Raw genomic sequence first — 15,740 nt, forward strand, 5'->3', positions numbered from 1 at the left:
ATAGGTGAGTAGTATAGATATTTTTATGATTCTCCTAACTACAGTTGACCCTTGAACACAGGTTTGAACTGCATGGGTCCATTTACCTGTGGGTTTGTTTTCAATAAATACGTACTACAGTACCATACAATTTGTGGTTGGTTGATTCGTGGATGCATAACCATGGATATGGAGGGGATGATTGTAAAGTTATAAGTGGATTTTAGGCTGTGCTTGGGGGTAGGCACCCCTAACCCCCGTGTTGACCGGGGGTTAACTGTATATTCATCTACACTAAAATGAAAAAAGGATGACTAGATAAAGAAGATGTGGCACATATATACAATGGAATATTACTCAGCCATAAAAAGGAATGAAATTGGGTCACTTGTAGAGACGTGGATGGACCTAGAGACTGTCATACAGAGTGAAGTAAGGTCAGAAAGATAAAAACGTATGTTGTGTATTAGCACATATATGTGGAATCTAGAAGAATGGTACAGATGAATCAGTTTGCAAGGCAGAAATAGAGACACAGATGTAGAGAACAAACATATGGACACGAAGGGGGGAAAGTGGTGGTGGGGTGATGGTGGGATGAATTGGGAGACTGGGATTGACATATATACACTAATATGTATAAAATGGATAACTAATAAGAACCTGCTGTATAAAAAATAAATAAAATTAAATTTAAAAAAAAAGGAGAAAGAAAATGCTGAAAAGGGCTTACTTTTTATGGAGAAAGAATGCATGTTAAAAATACACTCAAGTAAATTGGTTGGGTTTTCCTTTTTCCTAGCCAACTCTAAAATTTGATAAAAGAAAATTTAAGCCAAGGAAAACCAGGTTCTAAAATTATGGAATACCTCTGGACAATAGAGTATGCTTAGAGGTTACTCCTTTCTGCTTTGAGAATGCAGTGCTGGTAACGTAAATGGGATTTTTGAAAGTAGATGGTGGTAACAGAGCCATGCCAGCATCCACAGAATCTATTTTTATAAACCTCCAAGGCTCTCAGTACTTGTCTGAGAAATTCAGGTGATAGACAGAATGTCCTCCAATGGAAAAAGTATAAAACAGGCAAGTTATATAGACTAATTTCAAATGACAGGATCAGTTGCACTGTCATTTATCAGCCCATAGACTTATGAAATAAATGTCATAAAACTGTATGAGGACCTCAAGAATGTTAAGAAAAATCTGGATATTGCTTTAAACGTGAATAACATGTGTACTGATGGCAATGAAATGAGAAGAAAAAGACTCATGAGGTCTTCCTGTGGTTTTTACGAGAGGGAGAAAACATTAAAGCTAAAGGGAGTAAAACAGATTCAAAAGCATTAGTGATGTATAATGTATAAATGGAACATGAAAAGGCAAAGCACAAAGGGGAAGAATCATCACATCTTCAGAGGAGAGGTCCAAGAGGCTGACTGATTTAGTCATTTTACTTCCCTTTCTGGGATTTCTGAAACATATACATAATATTTGAAAAGTTTTATGACACAGCCCTATGGGTTTTCCTACTGCTCCCTCCTCGCAAGGGAGCAACAGATATTTTCACTTGGAATGGAGAAATACACTCAACCTGTCAGTATTGTTTAGTCTAGAACATCTTTTACAAATATGAGGACAATGCAGAATTAACATTTGAGAAAAATACACAGCTTTAAAGAAAGTCTAGGAATAAACTCTCTGAGGAATAGACATTTCTCTGAGGAGAATTTATACTGTGTTTAACTGATACCCTTAGAGAGATTCAAGTATGTATTGCAAAGAGGCTGTTTAGTACAGTGGTTAAAAACATCAGCTTTGGAGCCAGACTGCCTGCATTTGAAACCTGATTTTACCACTTACTAGTTCTCTGAGTTCTCTGTGTGCCTTAGTTTCCTCATCCATAAGATAGGAATAATAATTTTACCTAGTTCATAAAGTTGTCTTGATAACTAATTGAATTAATGAAAAATGCTTAGAACAGTACTAGGCACATAGTAACCATTCAATAAACATTTTTTAAAAATTACTCCTCTTTGTACTTGTCATAGCTTATTATAGTTTTTGCTATTTGTCCATAAAATTTGACAAGTAAACAGTTGATTGCTGAAATAAACTCAATTAGTAGACTAGAAACAGCTAAAGATCAAATTAATGAGTTAGGTGACTAAGCTAAAAGATTTTCCTTAAACACAGCATCAAATGAAGGGAGATAAAAAGTATGAGAGGACAAAACCAGAAGTTTTAACAACTATCTAAGAGAAGTTCTAAATAGAAAGTCTGAGAGAATGAAGAAGAGAAAAAGTAGTGTTTTCTTAAGTAATGGAAGGAATATTCCCAAAGTTAAAGAGACTCATATTGGAAGAGTGTACCAACTGCTGAGCAGAATTAATGAAAAAGCTGCAAACTGGTGAAGTCTCACAAAACCAAGGATAAAGAGAAAATAAAGCTTCCAGAGGGGAAAAAAATTATCTGCAGAAATCAGATTGATATCAGACTTCTGTAAGAAGATTGTGGGAAAAACAGCTTTGAAATTCCGAGGGGAAAATGATTTAAAATCTCAAGTTCTGTTTTAAGCCAAGCTAGCCTCCAAAATTGAGAACAAAAATATATATATATACATTTCATAAATGCAAAAACTCAAACATTTTTTTGAAACAAGTTCCTTAAGGAGGACTAACAGAAGGACATAGGATATAAGAAACAATGATAAGAAGAGAAGCCAACAAACTTAACCCGAGTCAAGTCTAAATAATTAAAATCGTTCTGTGAAGCATAAGGAATAGTAGTAGTAATAATAATAGCAATTTGGAGGAACTATTGGATGATTTCTACAAATCTTGGAAGAGGGACAAGAGGAAAGCATAATTTTTTGTGTGGGGGATGATTATTAACTCAAAGTTGGTAGATTTAAGTTTAAATGTTTGTAAAAATAGAAAGGTGAAAAAATTTTAAGCATGAGCTTTAAAATAATAAAATAGAGTTTATAATTTCCAAAACACTAGCGTAGGGCTGGGCAATTGTGAATGGGAACTTCTTTGGTTACATTTTTATGTTCCTTAATGCAATATCCTTGGTATGATTGTAACTTCTTAATCATAATAATGACAATAACTATTATTTATTGAATACTTTGTGCTAAATAATCTTAATTTATTTCTTACAACAACTCCTATCAGGTAAATACTGTTGCAGCATTATGCTTATTTTTACGTTTGGGGTCAATAAGGGACAAAGGCTTAAAGCTGAACAGCTGGTTTATGGTGGAACTATGATTCTAACCCAGGCAATTTCATTCCAGAGTTATACTGCCTACAGACCGCACTGTGGATGTAGGTGTCCTCAAGTAAAAGAGGAGACGTGTAAGAGGGGGCAAGTGTGGGGTCAGTTCCAGTACAGGTGGATATGACTGACAATAAATACAGTGGGTGAGCAGCAACTGGACACATTATCAGCAAGACCTATACTAAAGTGTGGATTATTTGGGAATATGCTTATTTATATTTGTAGAATACAGTATTCTAGTTTGGACTTAATTCAAACCAAATAAAGTCCTACAGATTTTAAAATCATGATTTAATGATAATTTTATATATTCTTGGGGTACTACTGTATTTACTAAATGATAATAGCTATTATTTTAGTTGTGTTTTTAAGAAACTACCACTCATCCCCTCTAGCTGAACTAGTAAAAGTATATTGTAAAGATACACATGACAATGAGGGAGATAGACTCTTCTGGGATATCCAAGAGGTGAACCCAAAGACTGGCCAGCCATTGTGGAAGACTATCTTTTGGTCTTGATCACAATCAGCTTTACGTGCCTCAACAGCAGTTGTTGTTTAGGTCTTCACTATAGTGTGCCACCTTTACTTTGCCTCAGGTGCTACTGTCTCTGTTATCTGCTTTTTTTGTCCATCCATTTGTCTTATATACCAGCTTGTTTTCTCCATGGTCCCAGGTAAAATTCCTGAGAGAGAACATTTGGCCAAGACAGTTAGTGTGTATGGGCCAAGGGTTTCATGCTTCATGGACTACTGAATAGACTATTCATTGTCCGCCTTCAGTCAGATATTTACCACAGTAGTTCTAGTCATTTCTGGCCAGGGCGGGATGCCAGCTGGGAAAAACCTGGCTCGTCTAGAGCTGCCTCTTCAGTAGCAAGGTTGAATTCGCCTTAGAGAAAGGGAATGTGATCACAGCGTATGCTCTAATAAATGTGTTTAGTAGTCATTGCGTATTTTCTTTTTAAAATAACTCTAAAGAAGAGATTACATTGAAAACAGCAATTGGATTTAGAGATCGAGTAGTACAGAAAGGGAAATATTAAAGACAATGCTTGTATACATGGCTTGAGAACAATCCCTTGCTTACTGCTTTGTAAGCCTGATAACACAGAGTCATATATCTCTTGTAGGTAACTTGGTTAAGATATCTGTTTAAGTTAGGATTGTTAACTTTGGATGAGTTACTGATAGATATTAAGGAAGTTTTTCTCCTTGGTATTTTAACAGCTAGGTTTTGCTTGAAAAGAGGTTTTTGAGAATTTTGCAAATTCCAGAATTTAGCAGACTCCTTTAAGAATATTCTCTGGTATATCTGTTATTTAATCCAAGATCAGTGCTGAATTTAAGGTATATCATGAGATGCTTATTATGAAAGTAAATAATTTATAGTAAAACTCCAAAACTCTGAAATATTATATTCAGAAATATGTGGATATTGGTATTAAAATTATACATAAATACTTGTTAAATTGATTCTAGGTTGGGCCATGCAGGCTGCTGCCTATATCTTCATTCATAGGAAATGGAAGGATGATAAGAGCCATTTTGAAGACATGATTGATTATTTTTGTGATATCCATGAACCACTTCAACTCCTCATATTCCCAGAAGGGACTGATCTCACAGGTAAGGTACCCTTGGTTTGGATCACAGAATTTTAAAACACGAAGGAACTCCAGAATTAGCCATCAAGTCTAAACTTCTCAGTCCTCAGATGAAGCAGCTGAATACCAGCAAGATTACTGGCCCATCCCCGGGGTCACTCAGTCAGCAGCACAGCAGAACCCAGAACTCCTGGTTTCCAGCCCATAGAGTTTATGATGGGCAACTCCAAGAGGTATTATTTATACTTGCCATCTTAGAGCTTTATATTTTAAGTCTCAGTATATACTTTAAATATCAGCCTTTTACTTTATATAGTTTGTATATAACCACAAAAAACCTCAAGTAGCCAAAACAATCTTGAGAAAGAAGAACAAAGCCTAGTTTTAAAATATCTATTCACTGTCCTCTTCCAAGATCCGTATTTATCCATTAGACCCCTTTTTTCCAACTTCTTTCTTATAAGAAAAGGATCTGGGCTTCCCTGATGGTACAGTAGTTAAGAATCCACCTGCCAATGCAGGGGACACAGGTTCGAGCCCTGGTCCGGGAAGATCCCACATGCTGCGGAGCAACTAAGCCTGTGGCGCCACAAGTACTGAGCCTGTGCTTTAGAGCCCACGAGCCACAACTACTGAGCCCATGTGCCACAACTACTGAAGCCTGCACGCCTAGAGCCTGTGCTCCACAACAAGAGAAGCCACTGCAATGAGAAGCCCGTGCACTGCAATGAAGAGTAGCCCCCGCTTACCGCAACTAGAGAAAGCCTGGGTGCAGCAACAAAGACCCAACACAGCCAAAAACAAATCAAGTAATTAATTTTTTTAAAAAAAGGAAAGGATCTAATAGTAACCAATTTCACTTGTTGATTTAAGTTAGTATGTTGCCTTTTTCCTGGTTTTTTTTGTTTTTTAATTATTTATTTATTTTACTTATTTTTGGCTGCGTTGGGTCTTCGTTGGTGTGCGCGGGCCTTCTCTAGTTGTGGAGAGTGTGGGCCACTCTTGTTGCGGCGCGCATGCTTTTTGTGGTGGCTTCTCTTGTTGCGGAGCACGGGCTCCAGGCTCACAGGCCTCAGTAGTTGTGGCACACGAGCTTAGTTGCTCCGCGGTATGTGGGATCCTCCCGGACCAGGGCTCGAACCCGTGTCTCCTGCATTGGCAGGCAGATTCTTAACCACTGCACCACTAGGGAAGCCCCTTTCCTGGTATTTTTAAAGCCTTATCTCTAATATAAGCTGGAAAGGCCTTGTCCTTTTCCTAAAGAAAATTCAGCCATCGTTGAGTTGTAGAGGGGACACAGGAGAATATATCTAGGACTTCTCTATCTTCCCAGATACCAAATTACACAGGCCAAGAATGCCAGTGGATCTCAAGGAATTCCTTTTTTTTTTGCGGTACGCGGGCCTCTCACTGTTGTGGCCTCTCCTGTTGCAGAGCACAGGCTCCGGACGCGCAGGCTCAGCGGCCATGGCTCACGGGCCCAGCCGCTCCATGGCATGTGGGATCCTCCCGGACCGGAGCACGAACCCGTGTCCCCTGCATCGGCAGGTGGACTCTCAACCACTGTGCCACCAGGGAAGCCCTCAAGGAATTCTTTAAAAGATTAAAAACAAAATGCAGTCTTTCATTCTTACTAAATCAGTGGGCTTCACATCTTTTTTGAACCACAGGTCATTTCTGCAGGTGAAGCCTTCTATTGCAGTCTAGGATTTCTAAGACGGAGAGAAGAACTGCTCTGGTTGATGAATATTGGTGGGGGAGCGAGTAAGCTACAACAGGAAGTAGTTTTATAGAATCCTTCAACTCAAAAGAGCAAAATTCAAAAGCTTTAGTACCCTGGTTACTTTAAGAAAAATACAGCAGAATTTGAGAAGGACCCAGTGTATAAACATCTGCTGTACAAGGGAAGACAGACTGAGGCAGGTTAGAACTGAAATCTAAAACTCACAGATAGTACGGAGAGATCCCTGTGAACTTGTCTTCTAAATCCTCAATACTAGATCGAGGCAGCTAAGAGCTACCAAGAAAGGCAACCCTTAGAACCTGAGAGGAGAACAAGTAAATGAACATTCTAATTCACTCTGTGGACACAGTAATTTATGGAACCCAGTACCCCAAAAAAGAGTGCAAGATGGAAAATACAAATTACACAACTACTTAAGTAGGTGAATGGGTGACTAAACTGTAATATGTTAATAGGGAAATTAAAGTATTTTGGGAAACATTTACCATTAATACCAAGGAAGAGATCTTTGACTAATGTATGACAGATTGGAACTGAGCTAAATGAAGCATGGCAATTTTTATATACTAGTATTATTTACTAAATTATACTTACTGTATATGTTTGATTTTCGTAGTTAAAATTCTAATAGTAGTTGGGTCACAGAAGGTAGTACTGAGTGTAATATTGGCTGCATATTGTTTAAGCTTGAAAATATATTGTAAGTGGTAAGTTGATTGATTCCCAGAACTGAACTATCATTAGGAAATTTCAATGGACAGACAGCCATATTTACATTTTTTAATCCTTAGAATGTATAATACTTAAATTTGAGTATTGAAATATCATCTGTGTTAGAGTATAGAAAGTCATTTACTGAAATGATCGATTTTGCGAATGCCAAAATGTACACTAAAGAGTGGCAACTGTGGAAGTTATTTAGTAATTAAAAGCTAATGGGATAAAAGCTCATGGGTTGCTGTTACTTTGGTACATCAGTATTAAAATGTTCATACATTAGACCTTCAGAGTTTATAAAGTAGATATTTAAAACTTTTCAGTCTGTATTTTCAAATGTCTTTTTTAGGTGATGAACTTAACATCTAGTTGAATATTTTCAGGGTCCAGAGTACTTATTATTACATAATATAGTTGAATATTTTTAAAGTTAAAACAGTATTTACATTTTAAGGCCAACTTGCAAAAGCCAGACTATTTGCGAGATAGAGGAAATAAATAGACTGATCTTGAAGTTAAAAAAAAAATTTTTTTAAACAGTATTTTACAAATAGTTTTGAGTTGGGATATGATTTTTTTTTTTTTTTAAGTAGGCTAGCAAAATACCTTTGGTTTGAAAATGTATCTGTTAACTCAAAGGTGTTTTTAGCTACCACAGTTAACTTTACAGTTGGGTTTTTAAGCCCAAAGAGAATGTTTTATAATCCTCTTTAAGTTGTAAATCCAACTTGTTTGCACATTTTCAAATTAGTACGTTTAAATTAACTTTATATTCTATTTTCATATATTATTGTTGTTTATAACTTTTTTTTTTGCTTATGCAAGTAATATATGTTATTTTGGGGAAATTTATAAACATAGAAGGGAGCACAAATACTACTCTAATCCCACTGCCCATAAAGAAGCACTATTCTAATTTTGTTCCATTGTTTTGGGTCATTTGGTCACACGTGCATGTGCGCACACACACCTACACGTATACATACACACATCCATAGGCATATATATGTGCACACATACACGTAATTTTAAAATTGGAAAACCAGAACTACACTTTTCTTTGTACTTAATATTGTATTCTCTCACATCATTAGTCAAGGTTGTCCAGAAAAACAGAACCGTGTGTGTGTGTGTGTGTGTGTGCGCGCGCGCGCACGTGTGTGTGTGTGTAGAGAGAGAGAGAGGGAGAGAAAAAGAGAGAACGGGTGGGGGGGTGGCAAATTTATTTTAAGGAAATTAAGGATTCTGGAGGGTGGCAAGTCAGAAATATACAGGGTATGTCAACAGGCTGTGACCCCAGGGAAGAGTTGCAGTTTGAGTCCAAAGGCAGTCTGCTGGCAGAATTCTTTTTTGCTTGAGGAGATTAGTCTTTTTCTCTTAAGACCTTCAACTGATTGGATGAGGCCCACCCACATTATGCAGGATAGTCTGCTTTACTCAAAGTCTACTGATTTAAATATTAATCTCATCAAAAAACACTTTCACAGAAACATCTAGAATAATGTTTGACCAATATCTGGGTACTTTGGCCTAGTCAGTTTGACATATAAAATTAACCATCACAGTTGGTATATTATGATTTCCTGTTTTGTTTTAAGAAAGGAAAGCTTTTCTAGGTTTTAACAATTATATAACATTACATGCAATTAAACACCCTTGTATGTAAAACTTATTCATTTAATATATGAGTGCCTGGAGATTTATATACAAAAAAGTCTCTTCATGAGACTTTTCATGAAGCTTACTTTCTAATGAGGAAAAACAGATTAAAAACTAATAATAAAAATATGTCTGGTATTCATAAATGCTGTACAGAAAAGCAAGATAAGGAGAGAGAGAGGGAGAGAGAGTAATAAAAGATGGGGACATAGGGTGCTGTTTTATATAAGGTGGTTTGAGGAGGCCCCTTAAGTTCTTATTTAAGGAGAGACTAAATGAACAAAGCAGAAAATCATGCAAATGTCTGGGTAGAAGGCATTCTGGGTAGAGGGAAGAACCATTGCACAGACTCTGACGTGGGAATATGGCTGGCTGGTTTGAGAACATCCGAGCAGCCAGTAGTCTCACTGGAGCGGTAGGCGTGCTGGCATTGGAGTGTTACAGGGAGCAGGCTAACGAGATAGGAGGTTGTGGTGAGAAAGTGGGGTGCTAGTCTGTCAGTCCTAATAATCACAGTCTGGGGGTGGGTAGATAAAGTGGGGATGGAGGGGAAAATCTGCATCTCTGATCTGTGATTACTTCTTACTTCCCACATTGTGCCTGTGCCTTTTAGAACTACTTCCACCTGTATTCACATTCTACAACAGCTTTCAGTTTTGTCTTCAGATCCCCCAAGTCTGTGACCAGCTGGAAGAGCAAACTGAAGAGTAGTTAACTACTCTTCTTTGTGGTGTCTCTGGGATTCCCAATCCCATGTAAGGTCCTGCCAGTTGTCTATAAAATACTGTTCTGTAGTCCCATGCCCAGAATATTCCCCTCAAATGAATGTGAGAGGAGCTTATTACTTTTCTTGTTTAGAGCTTTTACTTTTGACTTGCTGGAGATCTGTTTAATTTTTTGACTCAGTTTATAGGAGTGTTCTTTGAATATTTTAGTGTCGTGGAATCCATCTATAGTTTTTTGAGATTTTGAGGATTCTGTGGTCTTAAATTTACTCCTCGGAAAGTAGTATTCTTACATATAGGTTTTCTCCTGGTGACTTGGAATGGTCTATAAATTTCAGGATGCCGCTGAGGATTGCAGGTTCTAACGTCTGCTGTCATCAGAAGGTATTTCATGATCTCCCCCAGCAGCTAAGGCCAAATTTCTGAACACTTTACTTTTTCCAAATATAATTGCTGAATAATGGGTTTGGTTCTTCTTGGAACTTATAAAGTTACCTCGTGGAATGGAAAAAGAAGATTTTGCCAACAATTGGAACATATACTTGACTCAGTAACTATATTCAGCCAAGCCATGTTCAGATGTTTGTACGTGGTATGCTCATCATGTGCCCATCCTGTCGTGGAGCGGTGTCGGTTAGTCATACCAGTGTGCTCTGTGCCTGAGCAACGCAGATGTTCCGCTTTGCACCGAAGCCCTGTATTATTGGGTTAAAAAAATGCTGATCCGATATATTTGGCAAATCGTTAGTTATTTCTTCTGGATGTCTAGATCCTTATGTATTATTACTATTTTAGTTTTACTTTATTTCATCTTTATATTTTAGTATTTCAATTTTTATTATGTAACGACTATCTTATGAAAATTTTAGTTATTAGTATTTTATTTGTATTTCAGTTTTCATTGTATATTGACTATTTTATGAACTCTCTTAAAGAATTTTAAGGATTTGAATATGAATTTATAAACTGCTATAAAACTTCCATTAATACCTTATTATAAAATTTCCGAAATTCCAATTAAATAGGTAACTCTGGGATCTTTGTTAGGGATTTACTAAAGTATTTCTATCTTATCATTTGATTCAGTATATTAATTACAGAAACATTAACTGCCATTTTTATCAAAGAAATTCTGCACCATTTCCTTACCTCACTGATCTTCCTTTATTTTATGGCTTCTAATGGCCTATTGTTTTGTTTAGAAAATAGCACGGCTCGAAGTAATGAATTTGCTGAAAAGAATGGACTTCAGAAATATGAATACGTCTTACATCCAAGGACTACAGGCTTTACTTTTGTAGTAGACCGTCTAAGAGAAGGTAAGCACCCACCTCAAAGTGTACTTTTTTATATAAGTGGAAGAAATTGCTAAACTTCACATATAACTCTGTTGAATTTACAAAGCACTTTTTCATACTTTATCTCAAGAAATGAGATACTGTATTTTTATGCTAACTTGACCCCATGCACTAAAATGTTTTATTATGTATTCTTTAGAAATATAAAAGAATCTTGGTCAAAAACAAAACATTTTTCCTCCTTTTTTGGAATAGACAGAAAATAATACATACAGTTGGACTATCATTCCATTTTTAAATGCTTCTCAAAGCAGCAAAACTGTCTTGAAAGTATCTTATCACTTATAATATATTTATAGCTTAAAAAATATTTTTACATTCATTATTCCACTCACTGCAACAAATGATTCCGCTTGGTAGGAAGGCAAGTACTGCTACCTGTATTTTGTTGTTAAATAGAACTGGCATCCAGGGTTGTTCATAAATTTTCATAGATCACGGATGGAACCTTGTTCTTCTGCTTCCTACTCTGTGGCTCACACTACCCCCTCCCCACCCCCACGTCCTCTAGAGCTGTGTCTGTTGAAGGGCATCTGGAGCCAAGGTGATTGCATTGACCATATCACATCCATTTAAATGTTTACATTTTGATATTTTTATGAAAAAAAACCAGTTGGACATTTTGTTATAGCTGCATATGTAAATACTTATATATTCATACACACATGTATATACAAATGGATAACAGACATATGGATATATACGAAAAAGGAACTATTCAGAAACATGCTGAAGTGTTATTAATTTTACAAGAACAAGTCAAAGCCCAGAGTCACCTAGCAGAAGAAAAATCTTGTTTGCATGTTTCTGCTCTCCACTCTGATTTCTAGCAAACCATATTGTATAAAGGTGACATCTGTGACAGATTATCACCTTCATTTGATAATTGTTATGTTGTCATAAAACTGCTTGTGCCTAACATGAAAGGCCTTGAAACATTATATAAGAAAAGGTATAAAGTTCTTATTTCTTACCCTAATTGGCATCACTATTGTTCCCTTAGGGTTTAATGTACTTTAAGATGTAAAGTATAACCTCATTTAGTGAACCCTGCCAAAATTAAGCATCTTTACAACTGAGTACTCACGATATAAAAGAAATGCATAGTCAATCCAAAATCACATTACTATTAGTTCACATAGTAAACTAAAAATATTGTCCCTGTTAGTTTGGCTTGCTTTTGGAATTCGGTGGTTATAACTAACATGAAATGGAAACATGGGCTTTATGGTCATATTGTGTACGAACAGTGAGTGTCCATCTACCCATAGAAGCTCATGGAGAACACAGTTCTTTATGCCTATGGAATAGGACAGGGGGGTACCAAGACATTAAAACAGGGATGCTGCTGCTTTTTGTTTTTTTGTTTTTCTTCCCAAAACATGGTACCACTTACTGTGGCATTCAATTTAGACTCTCCCTTCTCATTCAACAATATGTTTTTTATTTTCTAACAATCTGATATTTTATAGTATTTAATGATTACTTTAAAAGTATTTCTGACATCATGGAACATGCTGTTGGAACACATCTTTTGCTAATAAAGATCTTTTTAATTGCAGGCAGGATAGTTGAGAGATTATTTTATAGTGGATGAGGATATAACTGAAGAGCTCTCTGTTCTGAAATCTGGAAAATATTTTAGTAGCAAACTGATTTATAACTTTGGGGAACATGTATTACTTAGTCATCACTCAGAGTACTAGTCAACAACTACAGTATGTCATTTTTCCTGCCAGAAGTGGCAACTGATTTTCCCCCCTTCTCTGTATCAGTAAAGAAAGAAACACAGATGACTTCATTTGCTTCAGCTAAAAAAAGTTAGATGACTCCATTTACTTCAGTTAGAAAAGTAGAATGGGTCCTATACACTATGATAATAATAGAAACAAGAAATATGATGACAATAATTATAATAGTAACAGCAGCTAACGTTTACTGAGCATTTACTAAGTACCAGGCATTAAGCTAAGTGTTCTGTATGTGTAAGGTCAGTTAACCCTCACAACAACTGTCCTGGTAGTTACCAGTATTTAACTTGTAGAGCAAAACTGAAGTAGAAATTGAAGAATCAGCTCAAAGTTATTGGAACATGGTTTGTCTGACTGAATAACCTGTGTTCTTTCTACTGTAATATGATGCCTCGTATATTTATAGTGTGATTTTAGTTAAAGCACCTTTGTAATAATAGTGAGCTGGATGGTTTTCTTCAAGGAAAATATTTTAAAAGAAAGAAGAGGCTAAATGGCCAGATCATGGAGGGATGGGAGCCACAAGGGAAGTGGTTATGATGCTGCCTGAGACGACAGGGAGAGCAGGCACAGTCATCTAGTCAGAGTATCATTTTAGGAAAGAAACCTAAGACTCAGAAAGGGCCCAGCACAACTTCCTGATCTTCTCTGGGATCTGCTTTTGTTTATCAATTAAGTGAAAAAGAAGCTTGCTCTTAAAACAAATGGCCATTATAAATAAATATTCCTATGGAAGCCTGGAGACCACATATTAAAACCAATTACTGAAGAAAGGTATGAGGACAAGATGGCAGAGTAGAAGGACTTGAGCTCACCTCCTCTCACTCAAACACCAAAATCATAACTAACCGCTGAACAGCCATCAACAAAAAAGACTCAGACCTACCAAAAAAGATATTCTACACCCAAAGACAAAGAAGAAGCCACAAGATGGTAGGAGGGGTGCTTTCATGATATAATGAAATCCCATACCCACCAGGTGGGTGACCCACAGGCTGGAAAATAATTATATCACAGAGGTTCTCCCACAGGAGTGAGAGTTGGGAGCCCTATGTCAGGCTCCCCAGCCTGGGGTATGGCATCAGGAGGAGGAGCCCCCGGAGCATTTGGCTTTGAAGGCCAGTGGGGCTTGAGTGCAAGAGCTCCACAGGACTGGAGGAAACAGAGACTCCACTCTTTGAGGGCATACACAAGGTTTCACAGGCACAGGGACCAGGGCAAAGCAGTGACTCCATAAGAGCCTGGGCCAGACCTACCTGTGGGTCTTCGAGGGTCTCCTGGGGAGACGGGGGGTTGGCTGTGGCTCACTGTGGGCAAGGACACTGATGGTGGATGCCCCAGGGAATACTCATCAGCATGAGTTCTCCTGGAGATTGCCATTTTGGCACTGAGACCCGGCCCCACCCAACAGCCTGCAAGCTCCAGTGATTGGATGCCACAGGCCAAACAACCAACAGGGTGAGCCCCACCCATCAGGAGACAGGCTGCCTAAAGTTGTCCTGAGCCAACAGCCACCTGTAAACATACCCCTTGACACGGCCCTGCCCTCCAGAGGGACAAGACCCAGCTCTACACACCAGGAAAGTGTGCACAAGCCCCTGGACTAACCTCACTCACCAGGGGCAGAAACCAGAACCAAGAAGAATTACAGTCCTGCAGCCTGAGGAGTGGAGACCACAAACACAGAAAAGTTAGACAGAATGAGGTGGCAGAGAAATATGTTCCAGACGAAGGACTAAGATAAAACCCCAGAAGAACAACCAAGTGAAGTGGAGATAGGCAATCTACCTGACAAAGAATTCAGTGTAATGATAGTAAAGAGGATCTGAGATCTCAGAAAAAAAGAATGGAGGCACAGCACACAGAGGATACAAAAATGTTTAATAAAGAGCTAGAAGCTTTAAAGAACAGAGATGAACAATATAATAACTGAAATGAAAAATACACTAGACAGAATCAATAGCAGAATAAATTAGGCAGAAGAATGAATAAGTGAGCTGGAGGACAGATTGGTGGAAACCACTGCTGTGGGACAGAAAAAAGAGTGAAAAGAAAAGAGCACAGTCTCAGAGACCTCTGGGATAACATTAAACACATCAACATTCACATTATAGGGGTCCCAGAAGGAGAAGAGAGAGAGAAAGGGCCTGAGAAAATATTTGAAGAGATAACAGCTGAAAACTTCCCTAACATGGGAAAGGAAACAGTCACCCGAGTCCAGGAAGCACAGAGAGCGCATACAGGATAAACCCAAGGAGGAACATGCCAAGACTCATAGTAATCAAACTGACAAAAATTAAAGACAAAGAAAAAATATTAAAAGCAACAAGAGAAAAGCAATAAATAAATACAAGGGAACTGCCATAAGGTTATCAACTGATTTTTTTAGCAGAAACTCTGCAGGCCAGAAGGGAGTGGTATGATATACAATATTTTAAGTGATGAAAGGGAAGAACCTACAACCAAGAATACGCTACTCAGCAAGGCTGTCATTCTGATTTGACAGAGAAGTCAAAAGCTTTACAGACAAGCAAAAGCTAAGCGAATTCAGCACCACCAGACCACCTTTGCAGCAAATGCTAAAGGAATCTCTCTAGCTGGAAAAGAAAAGGCCACAACTACAAACAAAATTACAAATGAGAAAGCTCACCGGTAAAGGCAAACATAGTAAAGGTAGGAAATCATCCACACACAAATATGATATCAAAACCAGCAACTGTGAGAAGAGGAGAGTATAAGTGCAGGATGTTGGAAATGCATTTGAAATTAAGAGGCCAGTAGCTTAAAATAATCATGTGTGTGTATATATATATACACATATATGTGTGTGTGTATATATACATATATGTGTGTGTGTGTATATATATATATATATATAGAGAGAGAGAGAGAGAGAGAGAGAGAGACTGCTATATCAA

At 37.5% G+C, this 15,740-nt stretch overlaps 1 protein-coding gene across 4 annotated transcripts in view; it reads left to right on the forward strand.

The window, feature by feature from the left end:
* LCLAT1 (lysocardiolipin acyltransferase 1) overlaps positions 1-15,740 on the forward strand; it is a 192,325-nt gene that overhangs the window by 101,415 nt on the left and 75,170 nt on the right. For all 4 annotated transcript variants that reach the window (XM_024731527.1, XM_024731526.1, XM_024731524.1 and 1 more), the window contains 2 exons: positions 4,744-4,890; positions 10,916-11,032. In XM_024731527.1, the coding sequence (XP_024587295.1) occupies positions 4,744-4,890; positions 10,916-11,032 (264 nt within the window). The remainder of the gene's footprint in view (positions 1-4,743; positions 4,891-10,915; positions 11,033-15,740) is intronic.

Source organism: Neophocaena asiaeorientalis, unplaced genomic scaffold (assembly GCF_003031525.2).
Source record: "Neophocaena asiaeorientalis asiaeorientalis breed wild unplaced genomic scaffold, Neophocaena_asiaeorientalis_V1.1 scaffold689, whole genome shotgun sequence".
Lineage (NCBI taxonomy): Eukaryota > Metazoa > Chordata > Mammalia > Artiodactyla > Phocoenidae > Neophocaena > Neophocaena asiaeorientalis.